This window comes from Rhinolophus sinicus, chromosome 18 (assembly GCF_057876585.1).
Source record: "Rhinolophus sinicus isolate RSI-liver-muscle chromosome 18, RSI-T2T, whole genome shotgun sequence".
NCBI classification, from domain to species: domain Eukaryota; kingdom Metazoa; phylum Chordata; class Mammalia; order Chiroptera; family Rhinolophidae; genus Rhinolophus; species Rhinolophus sinicus.
The window spans coordinates 45,827,927-45,846,893 of NC_142518.1; the positions used below are offsets into that span (position 1 = coordinate 45,827,927).

The window sequence follows — 18,967 nt, forward strand, 5'->3', positions numbered from 1 at the left end:
TCTTGATTTGGAACTGAGCTGTGCCCTCCACAACTAGATTGAAGGACGATGACTTGGAGCTGATGGGCTCCGGAGAAACACACTGTTCCCCAATATTCCCCAATAAAATTTGAAAAATAAAAAAAATTTAAAAAAATGAAAAAGAAAACTACAAAGCATGGTTGAAAGAAATTGAAGATAACACAAAACAATGGAAAGATATTCTGTGTTCAACGATTAGAGAAATTAACAGTTAAAATGGCCATATTATCCAAAGCAATATACAGATTTCATATAAACCCCATCAAAATCCCAGGGGCATTTTTTCTTTTTAATTTTATTAAATTTATTGGGGTGATAGAACAAAACAATCATCAAATTTGTATGGAACCACAAAAGAACCCCGAATGGCCAAAGCAATCCTGAGAAAAAAAGAACAAAGCCATGAGGTATCACACTCCCTGACTTCACATTACACTACAAAGCTACAATAATCTTAACAGTAAGGTATTGGCAGAAAAATAGACACAGACGAATGGAATAGAATTGAGAGCCCAGAAATAAACCCAAAGGTACATCGGAAATTATCAAAAAAGGAGCCAAAAATGGAAAAAGGGAGGAAGCAAAACCTCTTCAATATGTTGTTAAGCAAACTGGAAACCCACATGCAAAAGAATGAAACTGGACTGCTATCTGACACTGTATACAAAAATTAACTCAAAATGGATTAAAGACTTGAATGTAAGACCTGAAACAACAAAATACATAGAGAATACATAGGCACTACACTTGTAGATCTTGGTCTCAGAAAGTTTTTGTAAACTTGACCACTAAGGCCAGGGAAGTAAAAGCAAAATTAAATGAGCAGGACTCCATCAAACTAAAAGGCTTCTGCACAGCAAAAGAAACCATCAACAACAAAAAAAGGCAACCAATTGTATGAGAAAAGGTATTTGCAAATGATCCCTCCAATAAGGGGATAATATCCAAACTACATAAAGAACACATATAACTCAACAACAAAAAAGAAACAATCCAATTAAAAAATGGACAGTGGACCTGAACATTTTTCCCAATAAGACACACAACCAACAGAAATATGAAAATTCTTGACTTCACTAGTTATAAGGGGAATGCAAATCAAAACCATACTGAGATAACACCTCACACCTGTTACAATGACTATTATCAATAAGAAAAAAACAAGTGTTGGAGAAAATGGAGAGAATGGGGAACCCTGGTACACTGCTGGTCCAAATGTAATTTGGTGCAGCCTTGTTGGAAAAAAAGTATGTAAATTCCTCACAAAATTAAGAATAGAGCTGCCATCTGACCCAGCAATCCTTCTTGTGGGTATCTATCCCCCAAAATTTGAAAATGCTTATTCAATAAGATCTATGTACCCCTATGTTCACTGAAGCATTATTCACAATAGCCAAGACATGGAAAAAACCTACCGTATTTCCCCGAAACTAAGACCTAACCAGACTATCAGCTCTAATGCATCTTTTGGAGCAAAAATTAATACAAGACTCCGTCTTATATTATACTATACCCAGTATTACATATATTATTATATTATATCATATCATATCTGGTATTATATTGTATTGTATTATATTATACCCAGTCTTATATTAAAATAAGACCGGGTCTTATATTAATTTTTGCTCCAAAAGATGCATTAGAGCTGATGGTCTGGCTAGGTCTTATTTTTGGGGAAACACGGTAAGTGTCCTTCAATGGATGATTGGATAAAGAAGATGCGGTATATATATACAATGGAATACTACTCTGCAATAAAAAAAAAAATGAAACACGGCCATTTGCAACACTGGATGGATCTTGAAAGTATCATGCTAAGTGAAGTCAGATGAGAAAGAACTCATGTGGGATATAAAACAAAAAGCAACAAATAAACAAACAAAAGAAACAAACTCCAGACACAGACAACGGTATGGTAATTACCAGAGGGAAAGAGGGTTGGGGAGGATGAAGAGGGTAAATGGGGTCAGATGTATGGTGATGGAAGGAGACTAAACTTTAGGTGGTGAGCACACAATGCAATATACAGATGATGTAGTATAAAGCTGTACACCTATAACCTGTATAATGTTATTAACCAATGTTACCCCAATAAATTTAATTTAAAAATAATAAAATCAAGAGCTTCACTTTTGCAAGATAAAGTGTTATGGAGATTGCTTGCAGAATAACATAAATATACTTACCACTACTGAACTGTACACTTAACGGATAAGATGGTAAATTTTTATGTTAAGTGTATTTAACCACCATTAAAAAAGTAATTTAAAAGGAAGAAAGTATTGATACAAACTACAGCCTGGATGAACCATGAAAACATTATGCTAACCAATAGAATTCATTTATGAAACACCACATATTGTATGAATCCATATGAAATGTCCAGAATGGGCAAATCCATACAGAATAGATTACTTTTTCCCAGGGGATGGGATACAGTAAGAATGTGTAATGACTGCTATTGGGTACAGAGTTTGTTTCTGGGGTGATGGAAATGTTCTGAAATTAGATAGTGGTAATGGTTGTACAACTTTGTAAATATTATAAAAATCACTGTATTCTACACTTTAAAATGGTAAATTTCGTTATATGAATTCTATCTCAGTTTTTAAAAGTTACCATTGAACACTGCAGTTATTTTATATTTCCCTATAGTACAATATGTTAGTATAGTCCAGGCACAGCCTGGTAAGTACTAATCTAAAAAAAATCTCAAATGTTTTAAAATTGACAAGTGTAGACAACTATGTGTCTACACACATGCACGCACGTGCGCGCACACACACACACACACACACACTCACAAAAACACAGATTTCCCATTTGATAAATTGTAGAATGATCATATTATTATTATGGAAAAATTAAAACATTCTTAGAAAGGTTAGTATTATTGTAAAATACTATGCTACGAAGGAAGCAATATTTTAAATAACTGATAATCTAGATCAGTAGCTATGTATATTGAGAGAACAAACACATCTTAATTACAATAATACTAGTATTACTACTAAAACCAGTAATTAGCACTCATGGAGCACTTACTATTTGCCAAGTAAGCACTATTATAAGCCCTTTATATGTACCGTCTCATTTAACACCCACAATAATCAATAAGGTAAGTAGTACTGTAACACCCCATTTTACAAATGAGGAAACTGAAGCACAGAGTATTCATACAAATAGAAAGTAATAGAGTCAGGAGTTAGATTAAGGTAGTTTGTCTTCAGAATCTCTCATTTACTACACTACGACTTCCCACCACAGCAATCAAAAAATACTCGAGTGATTTTGCACCCTGAAAGTCCACCTCGTTTAGAATACACAGTTCAATTATACATACTCATATGTTATGAACACCCCATTTAAATTAGTAATTTTAACAATTAGTTTCAAATCAAAATATTAAATATTTTACTTAAATTTATTAGTAACAGCAATCTTTCTACAAATAATTTGAAGCATGGTTATTCAGATTAATTCCTAAAATTTTTGTAAAAACAATTATAATATTTACCTTGTTCTGGGCCGTTGTTCATCTTCAGATTCACTAACTTGTTCACTAACTCCTGATTCCTGAAAATCAGAATCTTCAGAATCCTCGCTGCTCACTTAAATAAAAAGCATATTAAATTGTTAAATACTTCCCAATAAAATGTAATTCACTTAATTTGTCAATAACTTCACATTAAAACTTAGAGCACTGTGAGGAGAATATCTGTAATATGTACAATAATGGGTATTACATCATATAGATTAGACTAGTTAATTATTCAAATGGTATTTAGAAAAATAATTCCAAGGTATTCCAACTACGATTATAAAACTATGCTTCTATATTAAAATATAAGTATTAAATGCATATGAATTAACAAAATAAGAATTTACCTGTCAATAAAATATATCCATAATTATCAAAGGTAAATAAAGTAAAATGAAAGAATTCTGCTTATTCAAACAAGCAGACTAGTCTGACCATAATGAAGTAAGGGCGATTACAGACTCTCTGTCATTTATGGACAGAATACAGTAAGAAATGACCTAAGGACTCTAAAAAGTAAACAATAGCAGGCAGATTGGGGACTGAAATCAAAACTTGAATAATGATCCTTATAAAACTGAAGGCTTGAGGGGGGATGGCTGTGTCATTCTTCCCCCTCCTTTCTTTCCTGGTTTTGAAAGAGGATGGCAAGCTGAATTCCAAAACTACGCAAAGGGTGCTGACAGCAAAACTCTGGGAGAACCTCATTTCTAGCCACAGCACTGGAAAGAAGAAGCTGGACCCTGTATTTCACAATATAAGAAGAATTCCTGACATTTTTTTCTCCAACATTTTGTTTTTCTCCCCTAAAACTGCCACTATGACACAGGCGTCTAAAACCCCAGGAGAATATCCATGTTTCTGGCCAGAGGAAGCCAAGCTGGGAAAATACAAGATGAGCCTGGAATACGTTGTGGTGCCAGAAAGCAAAGCCGTGCTCAAAAAATAATGGTGGCATATTCAAAACACGTGATCCAACTTGAAGGCACTTCCAATAGCCAAATCTGGAACAGTTAAGAGCCACAAAATGAACAATCGGATTACAACTCATAGAATAAAATAAATATCTATAAGTCCACATTAATGTAAGTAATGGGATAAACAAATAGGGGAAAACAGATAGCTCTTCCTTAAAATTACTAAATATAGAGGTAACGAAAGAAAATCACCACCAGACAAACATCACAATAATAATTGCTTCAGGCAAGATGGATACTAAAATTTTTGGGCTTAAGTATGAGGAGAAACAGGAGATTTGCATAGTTTCCAAGTATTACCCCACAAGACATTCATTACATATGAATAAAAAACATTTGGACAGTGGTTCTAACCCAGCAGACACCAAGTTAACCAAGTAATCAAGATTAACATTAGCAGTAATAAATACTGTCATCCTATACCCTTGACATGATACAATGAGAAGAATTCAATATCACTTTGTGGTATTCTTGTAAAAATGCCTAATACCCTCAATACAATTATGAGAAGATATTAGACAAATACATATAGATGGACAGTCTGGAAAATAACTGATCAATACTGTTCAAAAGTGTCAAGGTCATGAAACAAAAGACAGAGGAACTGTCACAGACTGGAGTAGATTAAGAAGACATTCCAAATGAATACAAAGTGGGATGTGTTAGATTACATTTTGAAGCACAAAAAGGACATTAGTGGGAAAAATAATGATAACCAAATAAGAGCTATAGTCTACTTCAGAGGATAGAAAACATTTGATGTAAAAAGTCTGATGACAAATATTTTCAACTTTATAGGATATAACGTCTCTGTTGCAACTACTCATCTTTACTCAACTTTGCCGTTATAAACACATGAAAGCAGTAACTAAGTATGACTGTTTGCCAACATAACTTTATAAAACAGCAGAAGGTAGAATTTAGCCTACTGGTGTAGTTTGCCAACACTTGGTTTATTTAATAGTATTGCATCAATCAATGTTAATTTCCTGGTTTTGATTACTGTACTATGTAGTATTATATAAGGTATTGAAGCTGGGTGAAAGGTATGTAGGAACTCTACCATTTTTGCAACATTTCTGTAAATCTAAAATCATTTCAAAATAATTATTTTAAAAAGATCTATCATGACCTGAGATCAACACCAAAGGTCTGATCCATCTAAAACCATATGGACAAACATAAACACTATTAAAGAAACTGCTGTGGCGGAGATGGAAATGAAGTTATTCATGTGATGAAAGAGTTTTATAGACAGATGTTGATAGTTGCACAACGATGTGAATATACTTAATGCCACTGAACTGTACACTCGACAATGATTAAAGTGGTTAAAATTTTTTATGATTACTTTACCACAATACAAAACAATTAAAAAAACTGTTCACCAACTGGGAACTGTGGGAGAACACGTGTCCACATGCACGCACACACAAATTTTGTGATTAAGTATAATTTTAAGCCTAGTATTAAGTTTTCATTGAACATTTTATTTTGAAATATTCAAACTTACCAAACTTTGAAAAATTGTTGAATGAACATCCATATCCCTTCTCCTAAATTCACTTAACAACGTACCACATTTGCGTTATCTCTGTACAGGCACACATACTTTTTTGCACTGAACCATTTCAAATTCAGTGCATACATCATGACATCTAACCCTTAAGCAAAAGGATACTACTGTACTACATAACTAAATACCATTACCACACATAACAAAAATATCATCAATTTAATATCATCTAATATAAGGACAATAATTACATTTTTCAAATTATGACCAAAATAACTTCTATAATTTTTTTCAAATTTAGGTGAAAATTAAAGTTTGCATGCTGCACTTCATTTAATAAGTTATTTTCTTATTTCTCCCCATCGCCCAACTAAAGTTTCCAGACAATATAGGGACACCAGAGTATGCAAAACTTGGAAAATCATTCCATTTCAAAGGCAGTTATCAATCACTATAATCGTAATCCATATTAGAAATATAGATATATATATATAAATTTATATATATCATTTTCGAGTGTACAGTTCAATGGCATTAAGTATATTCACTTCGTTGTGCAACTATCAACATCTGTCTATAAAACTCTTTCATCACATGAATAACTTCATTTCCATCTCCGCCACAGCAATTTCTTTAATAGTGTTTATGTTTGTCCATATGTTTTTAGATGGATCAGACCTTTGGTGTTGATCTCAGGTCATGATAGATCTTTTTAAAATAATTATTTTGAAATGATTTTAGATTTTTTACTCCCTCCTACACAAACAAACAAAAACCACTAGGGTAATAAATTACCCACGTTAAGAGGACAGTGAAAATATAGGTCACAGAAAACCTCGGTTTTAATAAAGCATCTTTTCTTTTAATAAAGCATCTTGAATGTAATCGTTCCTACTAAAGGACTCCATGTCCTGAGCAGAGCCTCAGAAGCAAAATCAATTACTTCTCATTTTATTGAAGATGCACAGGAATTCAGGTTGTTATACAACCTACTAAATCATTCAATTCCTTTATAGAATCTGAAAGACAAGCTTGTAGTCATGGTGTAAAGAAATTTATGAGATAAACATTCAAAAAATGATATACCACTATTTAGTAACATAAAAATGTCCATGACGGATGGCTGGTTTGTTCAGTGGTTAGTGCACAGTGCTCATAACACCAAGGTCACTGGTTCGATTCCCAAACGGGCCAGTGAGCTGTGCCCTCCACAACGAGATTGAAAACAACAACTTGACCTGAAGCTGAGCCGCGCGCTCCACAATTAGACTGCAAACGACCTGACTTGGAGTTGAGCTGCGCCCCCTTCCACCCAAAACAACTAGACTGAAAACAATGACTTCACTTGGAGCTGATGGGTCCTGTTCCCCAATATTCCCCAATAAAAAAGAAAAAAAAAAGAAAATGTCCATGACACATTAAGTATATGTATTAATAGACATATTAATATCTTCCTCTTCCCCTTCTTTAATGGGTAACCATTGCTCAACAGACCTTTAAATGTTCAGAAATCCAAGATTTTTTTCCTTAGCCCTCCATTTGCGCAATATTACAACTCCACGGGGCAAGCTCAACTATTTTTGTAGTATTAAAAATATACCACGGCAACTCCAAAGACCTGACAGTCATCCTCGACTTTTCACTTTCATATTACCTAATAAGGCCTAACAGTTCAACCTCATGTATAATTCAAGTCAACCCTTCTCTTCTCCAACCACACTTGGCATGAACCATAGCAATAGCCTCCAAACAGATTCAAAGCCTTCAGTCTCACAGAGTAACAGGCAACTAACCTGATGATATTACATCCTTGGTTAAAAAACTGTCAATGGGAAACATGAATGGTTGTACTGAGAGGTTGTGATTCTTGAGTGAGTGATAGTAATGAATGCCCTGTGCCTTTATCTAGGTGCCATATGTGTTCATCAAGTTGTCCACTAATTAAATGCACACTTCCCTGTATGTACAGTATACCCCAAATAAAAATTTTTGTAAGTGGTAGCACTCTTCTGTAAATATACTAAAAATAATTAAATTGTACACTGTAAATTATAATTTTATATGGTAAATTCTACTGTTTGTGAATTAAATCTCAATACAGCTATGATTTTAAAAATAAATACCTTTTTAAATAAAAAAATAAAACTTTCAATGGCTCTCCAGCCTATAGAGCCTACTGTACTTCTCAGTCACTTCCCAAAATGTTTTCCTATTTCTAGTAGCAAAGAAGAGTTAATCTTCCCTCTAGGAGTTGGGGAGTAAAGTGTTCAGAATCTGCCCCTAAGAAGCAAAAAGCTTTCTTTGAACTTTTTGTTAGTCAAAATTCTTAGGCAAATTTCGAATTGCTCAATATGCATGTGATTATTTAATATAAGAATGTTCTCCCCTAACTCTCAAGTAAAAGCACACCAAAGAGATGTTTTACTCTACAGCTTCACGTACCCCTGGGGCTACTGCCAAGGGTCTCCAGTATCTGGTCACTGCCTGATTGGCCCAGCTTCATTTCCTGCTGTTCCTTTAGCTATTCCCTCCTATAGTCCAGCCCTACCATATTAGTTGTACCCCTTCCACCATTCACCATTTTGAAGAGGCTTTTAAAATTTTTTCCCTGCTTGCATTATTAATCTTCACAACACATTCACCTGCTTCCCATTTACAACTTGGTCCACTGAGTGAAGCCCCTCATCTTTATGAAGTCTTCCCTCGGGATAACCCCCAACTCCTAAGAAGCTAAAGAAATACTCCTTTGTGCCACACTATACAGTAGCTCTGTTATACAAGACATCCCTCATGGTGCTATAATTTCTTATAATATTAATGTCAATAATTTTTACTAAACCAGTAACTGCCAAACCTGGCTACTTATCAGAATAATATCAGAGATGCTTTTAAAACATATGGATACCTAGGTCCCACCACCACCAGTTATGCTGTGTAATTGGCTTGGGATGGAGCCCTGTCACAAGTATATTTAAAAATCCCCCAAGTGATTCAAATGTGTAGCCAGATTGAAAACCACCATACCGGACAATAATTTCCTTATTCATTTTTGTATCCTCAGTGTTTACCATGATGCTGAAAACATGTAAGCACTCAATGCAGAAGGATTCAAACTTTAATGTAATGAAAGTTTAATCTGACAACATATGTTTTGCATATAAACTTGCATAAATGTACCCAAACTAATTGTATCTTCTCTCCTTCCTTAGGAAAGCATTATTTCTTCCTGAAGTTATATGCAATCCTGTATTTCTTAGCTTTGATTTGTTGTCATACTTATTTATCTCTTTAATCTAAATGTGTGTAACTCTAAAGGTTAAAAATATTATTGTGTCATCTATCAAGTTTCTGGGTTATCTTCCTACTCTGCATTCTTTATTTCACTCTCATGTAAGAGAATAGTTGTTGCCAGTGTGCTGGTATTTACTTAATGTGGGTGGTCAATTGTTGGAGCAGATATCTTAAATTTCATTACCATAATTAGTTTATAAATCCAGTATGTTCCTTACACTCAAAATTAAAATGTCTTACCCTTCCTTCTATTTCTGCTTTTGGCTTCTTTGTGCTCTTTGGGCTTCATCTTTTTCTCTTCTCCAGATTCTCCATCACTTACAGTCAGTTTGTGCCTCAAAAGCCTATGTCTGTATCTTGGCTTCTTAGATTCTTCAGAATCTGAATCTGATTCAGTATTGATTTGATTTTTTACTTCTAAATGGAGAAAAACAAATCAGGAAAACTTTCAGCCTTTTATTTTTAAAATGTTTTGTAAAACCATTTTGTTGACAATTTTCATGATTTATAAAAAAGATCAGAACTACGCACTTACCTGAGAATCACTGGTGATACCAGGCAATCTCATACATCAGACTTGATCTATTACTATTATTAAATATTGATTAAATATCACCAATACATATTTGTAAATTTTTTAAAAGTAAAAAAACATTTTGCTTTTGAAAATCATCTGTTTATAGGCAGTAACTGACAAAATGAGCACAATAACTACCAGATAAAAAGAGTGAAAGTAGTAAGGTTTTAAACACGTTAATAAACTTTAAATGCATGTATTAAACCGTTGTATGGTCACATAGTCTTCAAAGACTGAACTGGTCAAACAATCAAATTATGGCATCCTATACTTTTCTTTGGGGAGCTCACCCTCATCTCCTGGGTTTTCTTCATTGTGCTTTCCAGTTCTTTTTTTCCCTTCTTCTGGTTCATCATCTGAAGATCCATCCTCATCAGAAGAAAGATTGGCTTTAATTTCTTCTAAAAGCATCTTCTTGGCAATTCTTGAGAGTAAAAAGACAATAAAAAACTATGTATTTGGTGAAGAACAAAACAAAAATTACAAAGAAAAACAAATAATTGTTTCAGAAAGGAGATAAATGTGTCAATAGACTTTACATTATAAATAAAAGACTACCAGAACCATGTTTTAACCTAAGCTACCAACTTAAACTTTTGAAAATGCTCTTAGCACTGGTATTTTCCCAATTCAGTGTAATTCTGCAATATATTGAAAAATCTGAGGGACACTTCCACTAACTATTTTGACCAATTGTAAACTTCATGCTGGACAATCTTCCAATCTTATACTTGCTCTGCTGCCATCATCCAATAACTACAATATCAGACAGGCCCACAATAGCAAATTTACTTACTCAGACAAAAATGGCATTCCAAGACAATACTCCACAAGAACATTTATTCTCAGAAACATATTCTTAGAAAATATATTCTTAGAAACATATTCTTAGAAAATCAGTATGTAATAAACCTCTTTATTATAAGACAGTGCCTCAAACTGGGGAGCAGTAATTTTGGCCCTTAAATTTCAATTTACTTCATGAATTCTGTTAAATAAATGGAAGCAAACACTAAATATCAAGTATTGAAGCAATGAGAAAGCCCTAATAATATTCAAGCTAGGGCAGAGATGAAACAGAAGTGCTATCAATTACACACATCGTAAAAGAACACAAATTATCATAAATGAGTTTTCACTTTTCAAAAAAGTAGACAGTGCAATAGCTACACTCATATCAAAATTTCTCAAGATGCTCCCCAAAGACTGACTTGCTAATGGAAAATCAACTGTTAAAAGCATAAGAATGTACTTCTCTAATACCATCTTATGTTAAAATAAAATATATTCCTAATAAATTTACATGGTTGAAATAAGAAAGACATCTTAAAACATAAAACAATCATGCAGCTTTTGTGCAAGATGAAGTGCTTTGCACCTGGGTGTCCTTTTGACATAAATTCATAAATCACAGTAACAAAGGAGTACCTTATAGAAAGGTTTAAAAGAAAGGTGGTGTCGTGCGGGAGACCCTGCTCGCTGCGCCATTTGTCATGCAGGGACGCCTGCGGGGTCTCTGGTTCCGCTCCCCATACAAGAACGCAGGATATGGTGAGGCCAAAAAGGAACACCCACGGAGCCATAGGTAGGGGAGTCATACCACTATATTCTCTCTGGCGGCACTATACTCTCACTGGAGGCTGGATCCACACTGTCCGCAAACCGCCATCCACGCTTGCCAGCCCAGCCGCCATCTTCTTGCTAGCCCCCATTCTTTCTCTTCTCTCTGCTAGCGTAGCCACAGCAGTTATATTAGTGGCCAATGGCTCACTGGTTACAGCTGACGGCCAACTAGCCACAGCTGATGGCCATGCAATCACAATTGATGGCCATTTACTACCTGAGCCAGCACCTGTCTATGTGAGGCCGAGAGCCTGGAAACTTCTTTCTGGGGCTCTGCCCCCACAGGTGGCATGATTCTCAATTTTCTATGAATTAAATTCTATTGTATAAACATCTACTCTACAATCTGACTCTGTAGCTGAGTCAAAAACTTGCAGCTGGAATTAAGGAACTTTTGTTATTTTGGATTTGAAACTCCTCTTTATATTTAACATGCACTCACATTTCAATCAAAAATTAATTCCTTAGGAGATGTTAATGCCTTCTTAATTTTATTTGAAAGATAGATTGTTCATTGCTATTTATATTCAAAGATATATAGCAGAGGCATCTAACCAGAGTGAAGCAAAATAGGTAATCACCTCCATAAATGCTTATTATATATGCCTTTCGGTGCTTCCCTCCCCTCAACCCACCAACAGTGGTATCAGAAATATTGACACAACACAGAGAGTTACCAATTGCTAAAGGAAACCACAAATGGGTTGTGTATCTGAAGGCTTCTGCCCTGATTTACATTTCAATAAAGTACAGATTAGATCACTTCCAGTTTAAAACCTACTGGTAGAGTTGAATTATAAAACATTGCTAAAACGAGGTCAAATATATGGTAATGGAAGGAGAACTGATTCTGGTTCGAGAACACACAATGTGATATATAGATGATGCACGAGTATTACAGAATTGTACACTTGAAACCTATGTAATTTTACTAACCATTGTCAAACTAATAAATTTTAATTAAAAATAATTAAAAAATAAAAAAACATTGCTCTTAAACTTCTAGATCCATGGTATGCTGCAATGGATTGCACACAGTAAACTTTTTTAAAATGAGGACTAATACAGGATTGCCAACTTTTCGTTTTGCCAAGAAAAAAAATTTAAACCCAAATATCATTTACTTTCATCATTTTATAAAATAAAGAATATTTCAACACACCCTCCACAAATTAGGAAATAGTTCCAAATAAAGTGTGGTTCTTCAAATGCAATAAAAGCATCTTTCTGAAAAAAATTCTAAATCATCTTTAACACTACACTGTCATTTCCCATGGACAAGGAAAAACTTTCTCAAATCAAAGTGGTTTTGGGGTAAAACCACTGTTTTGTAATAAATAAATGTGCATGGGTATGGGCGGGCGTGTGTGTGCGCGCACGTGCGCATGTGCACACAATGTGGAGTTTGTATACTAAATTACAAACAGAAAAACATAGTTCACTTGTAGTTACAAGATCTTATGTCAACATTTTGGTGAGACAATAACAATCAATAAAAATAGTTAATTAATTTAGTTAAACGTTAGTTCAATCACCTGATTTCAGTTTGTTTTTACAAGTTCAAAGAAAGTCTTAAATGCCATATTGTCTGTAAAGACTTGGTTGTTAATTGTAAGAAACCACATAATTTTTCTTCTTTCAAACTCTAGACTACTAAGAATATGTCTACTAAACAGGATGTCAAAATATGTAAACCTACCTAATTCATACTCAAGTTCTGGATTGTCATGAACTAAGAAATATGATATGTATGAGATAATACGATACAATTCTATATCAAATAATAAATCACAGAAAATGAAATGAGATCAACAAACTAAAGGATTACACAATTTATCAACAACCTTCCATAAGACCGTAATATATAGAATGATCAGTCACTTCAGAAGCAGAAAAATATTACAAACTTCAGAGAATGCTCATTTTTCTCCAAATAGAAAGCTACACACAGTGATGCAGACTCCCAAACCATACCTCGCAAAGATGTTTAGATGTGCCCTCTGAGACCTTTTGACCAAAGGAAAATCTAATGTATAGATAGCCATGTACATTAATCCATAAAAAGGATAATAAAGTTAATTTGCACAAATTTATGACTGATGGCAAGTCCACTATGTCAAACCCCACTGTATCATAAGCCTAGCCTATCACATAACCCACACCTCAAAGTTAGAACTTAATTGGAAAGACCTAAGGGCTAAGGCTGACCTTCAACCTCAGTCAACAAACATGGTGAGGTGAGATGAATCCCATCTACCAAACCCACTGTGATATGCCATAAAGGAAACTCCACTTTAACTCTTGAGGCACGAACCACAGAGACTTCAAGGACATCATGACTTGACTACCAGCTGAGGCTGACAAAGCATCATTTTGGAGGCCTCAGCTGGACCCATGCTGGTATGCATGTGATGAATGTACAGTCATGATGCCTAGCTGATTCTCTTTGCTCTGAAGTTTCCTTTCTTGAGGCTTTCCAGGATGTTTCTGAGAAAATCATTCAGGCAACAAGGTAGTGCCCATGAAATCAAAATGCTCACTATTACATCTTGGGGCAGGTGTAGCATCCAAAGCAGTCATGACTCTATCAGCAGCACCAGAGGCACAGGCTGTGCCACTCTTGTGGCAGAAACCCTGGGCAGAGCCTAAGGTAATGGAGCCACTACTCCATTTTCTTGAAAGGGTGGAAAGGGAGAGAGGGAGAAAGGAAAACAGTGTGGTAGGGAGGGTAAAAACTCACAAAGAAACAATGATCAGAACTGGTGCGTGACAGAATAAACAGAATCCCCAAACCAACAAGCTAATTCTTCTAATTCATACAATGAATACCAAGATAATGCTTGATTACACCTTACACCTTCACCTACTAAAAGAAAGCAAATATAAAATAAGGAATGAGCCCAACAATGCAAAGGTCAACAAGCAATCTGAAAAAAAGAGAGAGAAAGCCTTTAGTAATTCTGATCCTATCTAAAAAGGAATTGAGTAATGTCTCTTGTTTAAGCACTCAAACAGGAAAAGAAAACTGCCTCTTGCTGATAGGTTGATTCAAAATGTTGAGTTTCTTTAAAAACAAAAAGGCGATCAAGAAGGGTCTCTTGTATGAGGGACCTTTAGAGAAACAACCATTAGAAAAGCAGCACAAAATGTTAGAGCTAGAAGAAGGAACCTTACAGTCCAATTCTGTCATTTTATATATGAGGAAATGGGCTTACAGAGGGGGAATGACTTGGCCAAAAGAACAAATAAAACTAGTTAGTGACAAAGCCAGGAATACCACATAAGGTCTTGAGTCCCAATCTGCTACTAATTTTACCATGCCAGGGCTATACTCTCTGCTCATTCACTACCTCTGTCCCAATGAGTGCTTGAGAAAATACATTATAATCACATTCTTAAAGATATCTGTATTTCACTGATTTTCAATATATATATATATATATATATATATATATATATATATATATATATATATATATATATATTTAGAAAAAATTCAAGCTTTGATTTTTAAATATTAAAAAACAAAGATGTTCTAAACAGCATTAGTCCAGTATGCTCCATCTCTAAAATGCACTTACAGGACATCTCAGATACATCCTACAATATACTGTTTTATATTTTAACAGGTTCTGAAAAATAGGCTTGAAGAAAAATACTAAATAAAAGATACATTTTTAAAAGGTCAAATACTGTGCATCCTTATACAAAAGTGATAATTTTTTTTATAAAATTGTTTTTTTTCACATTTTGTGCACAATACCACAACAGAATAATTAGTTAAAACAGAATTCTGAATAAGTTTATAGGTTTAAATATATGCGTTTTAGAGATACAAAGCAACTAAGTACAGGTAGTTGTTAAAACATAATAACTATTTAAAAGGTTGATATGTAAAATAATTCAAATGACTATAGTAAAAGAATGCTGAATATTTTTTGGGAGAACAGGTTGGTGAACACATCCTTCTAGTAGTGAGTCTTTGTTTTAATAAATGTTATATACATCAGGATTAAGAATAAAAAATAGGGGCCGGCCTGGTGGCTCAGGCAGTTTGAGCTCTGTGCTCCTAATGCTGAAGGCTGCCGGTTGGATTCTCACATGGGCCTGTGGACTCTCAACCACAAGGTTGCTGGGTTCAACTCCCAAAAAGGATGGTGGGCTGTGCCTCCTGCAACTAAAAAACGGCAACTAAAAACGGCAACTAGACCTGCAGTTGAGCTGTGCCCTCCACAACTAAGATTGAAAGGACAGCAGCTTGACTTGAAAAAAGTCCTAGAAGTACACACTGTTCCCCAATGAAGTCCTGTACCTCTTCCCCAATAAAATCTTAAAAAAAAAAAAAAAAAAAAAAAAAAAGAATAAAAAATAAAGCATTTCATAGAATTACTATGGATCTTCTCACCTTCAAAATCTGTATTAGTATTTTTTTAATTCTTTGGCCCAAAATTAATATCTTGATACCGTGTTTCCCCAAAAATAAGACCTAGCCGGACCATCAGCTCTAATGCGTCTTCTGGAGCAAAAATTAAGACTTATATAACATAAGACCGGGTCTTATATTAATTTTTGCTCCAAAAGACGCATTAGAGCTGATGGCCTGGCTAGGTCTTATTTTGGGGGAAACACGGTATCAACCTTTATATAAAAAAATATGACTGCAACATAGTAATTTGTACCCCAAAGTGGTGAAATTTGTGAGATAATGATGAACTCACTAAATAATCAAAAAGCTGAACAATAGTTTGAACCATTCTTTTAGTCCCATGTCCCACAATGTTTGCACTTAATGACAGTTTTCTTTTTAGTGGGAGTACCAAGAATATTAGTGTCAAATAACTTTTTCGAAAAAACATAGCAGTAGAAAAATAAAGGCTGTGTGATATTAAGAAACTACAGTTTATTAACAATTTATATCAAATTACAAAATGTGTATTGCCTGATTTTACGGAAAAAAATCTATGCCAGTTTTAGAGGAAATTTTAACAATAAATAATTTATGAACAACATTGTGACATATTTAGGAAATTTTATCATATTAAAGAACTAGTTAAATCAGAATTTACTCATCTCAATTTTATTTAAAATTTCAAAGCTAAGGATAAAGGAGGATATGTGAAGTGAGAAAAATGAATTATTTTTGCTAACAACAGAAAATCCAAACTCTTTTGGGAGGAGGGGGGTATTTCTCACTTTCTTAAAGTCCCAATATCTCCAAGGAACACAGAACAGGAAAGGAGGGCTGGGTATAATGTTCAAATATTAAGCCAAGAGATCACCACTACTGACCATATTTCTTTCCTTGCTGACAATTCTAGCATAAAGAAAGCTGGAGGCAACTGCAACCATTTTAGGTATTTACAAATAGATCCTATCTACTGGTTGGACATCTGTGTTACACTTAAATGATTTAAAATACTTACCTGTGCTACAAAGACAAAGTAAACTGAAAATCACCTTAAAATAGCTATTTAAAAACATTACTCAAATATAAAAACAAGTTAAAAATGTCATTTAAAATGCAACCTTTGGGGCCAGCCTGGTGACTAAGGTGGTTGGAGCGCCATGCTTCTAACGCCTAAGGTCGCTGGTTCGATTCCCACATGGGCCAGTGAGCTGAGTCCTCTAGAGCTAAGAATGTGAACAACAGCTCTCTCTGGAGCTGGGCTGCTGTGAGCAGCCTGAGGTTGACGTGAGATGCCGCAGGCTGCTGAGTGCCTCCGTGAGCGGCCCGTGGCCAGTGTGAGTAGCTGGGCTGCCATGAGCAGCCAGAGGTTGGGGTGGGCTACTGTGGGCTGCTGTGTGCTGCCGTGTTCTGCTGTGTACTACTGTGTGCCGCAGCCTACCCACAGCCATCATGAGCTACCGTGAGCGTCGGACCAACGACTGGCGACTGACTGCCTCAGCGAGGGTGGGGGTGAGGGCAAAGCTCATAATACCAGGATGGGCCGGGGAGCTGTGTCGTACACAACTAGACTGAGAAACAACGGCTTGAATCAGGGTGGTGGTGGTGGGGCAAAAAGGGAGGGAAATGCAACTATTGTTTTCCTCCCCCTTCTTCTGCATCCCCTCCACACTCTGGTTCAAGCTACTCTTTCTCAGTCTAGTTGTGTAGGACACAGCTGCCAGGCCCATGCTGTTACTATGAGCCTTGCACTCACCCCGAGCTGAGGAAGTCGGTCAGCCAACCACAGCAGCTAACGGAAGCTCTTGCAGGCTGATCACAATGGCTGGTGGCAACTCACGCTGGCCACGGACCACTCACGGCAGCACTCGGCAGCCCCCGGAAGATCACGGCAGCTTACGCCAACCTCTGGCTGCTCACCATGGGACACCTCCAGGGAGAGCTGTTGTTCACAATCTTAGCTGTAGAGGGCGCAGCTCATTGGCCCATGTGGGAATCGACCCGTCAACCTCAGCATTAGGAGCATGGCGCTCCAACCACCTGAGCCACTGGGCAGGCCCAATGTTCGTTTTTTCAGCACATAAAGAACCTAAGCAATTTTGCTAACCAAACAGAATCACTGTGAAAAGAAATTTTTTTCACAGAAAAATACAAAATTCCAGATTCAGCAAATTTGTGTAGAAAATAAATGTATACACAGAAGATGTACATTCGTACAGAAGACGAACATTTGGAAAAGTGTTTAAAATGGAAACTAAGTGGAAGTCATATGTTAAAGGGACTTGAGATAAATTCATGTCATTAATCTTTGCTGAAATCAAGTAAACAATCAGTAAATAACTTCATTAGCAGGAACAATATGCAAGAATCATTAAGTTCCCAAAATATTCTGCATTAACAGTACACAGCCATCATCACGAGAATACCCACACGAAGCTCACAGGAAAAAAAAAATCATTTGTACATTTTCCACTTTGAAAAGCAAAGTATTATGAAATTACAAAATAATTGGAAAATTTTAAGGTTATGGTATAGTCCCTTTACACTTAACAAAAACTCCATTAATAAACGGCGATTTCTTTCACCAATCTCCACAGGAACTTTCACTTCTACGAAAGAAATTATTTAGTCCTGCTGAGAGAAATTATGAGAAAAACTATGGAGCATTACTAGACCCAATTAAGCATTCTTCAACTATAAAGTAAATACGAGTATATGTATGTGTGTGGCAGGGAAAGGTAACCATACAAAAATCTCAGTTTTTAGTCAACATGGAGTTTAAAAAGAATGTTTAGAAAAGTAATCTAGCAATCTTTGGTTTTCTCTTGAAAGGGCAATTTTAAATATTTTTCACAGCCTGCTAAAAATGCAAAGAAAGATTAAGAAATGGTGCTGGGAAAATAGGACAGACACAAACAAAAACAAATAAGCTGGACCACCTTCTTATACCATATACAAGAATAAATTCAAAATGTATTAAAGACTTAGCTGTAAGACCCAAACCCATAAAACT

The 18,967-nt window shown here is 35.4% G+C and overlaps 1 protein-coding gene across 14 annotated transcripts in view; it reads right to left on the reverse strand.

Annotated features, from left to right (window-relative positions):
• The window catches only part of ATRX (ATRX chromatin remodeler), a 251,334-nt gene that overhangs the window by 142,447 nt on the left and 89,920 nt on the right, over positions 1–18,967 (reverse strand). For all 14 annotated transcript variants that reach the window (XM_019716363.3, XM_074323977.2, XM_074323981.2 and 11 more), the window contains 3 exons: positions 10,217–10,350; positions 9,590–9,766; positions 3,542–3,635 (listed from right to left, as the gene is read on the reverse strand). In XM_019716363.3, coding sequence (XP_019571922.2) covers positions 3,542–3,635; positions 9,590–9,766; positions 10,217–10,350 — 405 coding nt within the window. The remainder of the gene's footprint in view (positions 1–3,541; positions 3,636–9,589; positions 9,767–10,216; positions 10,351–18,967) is intronic.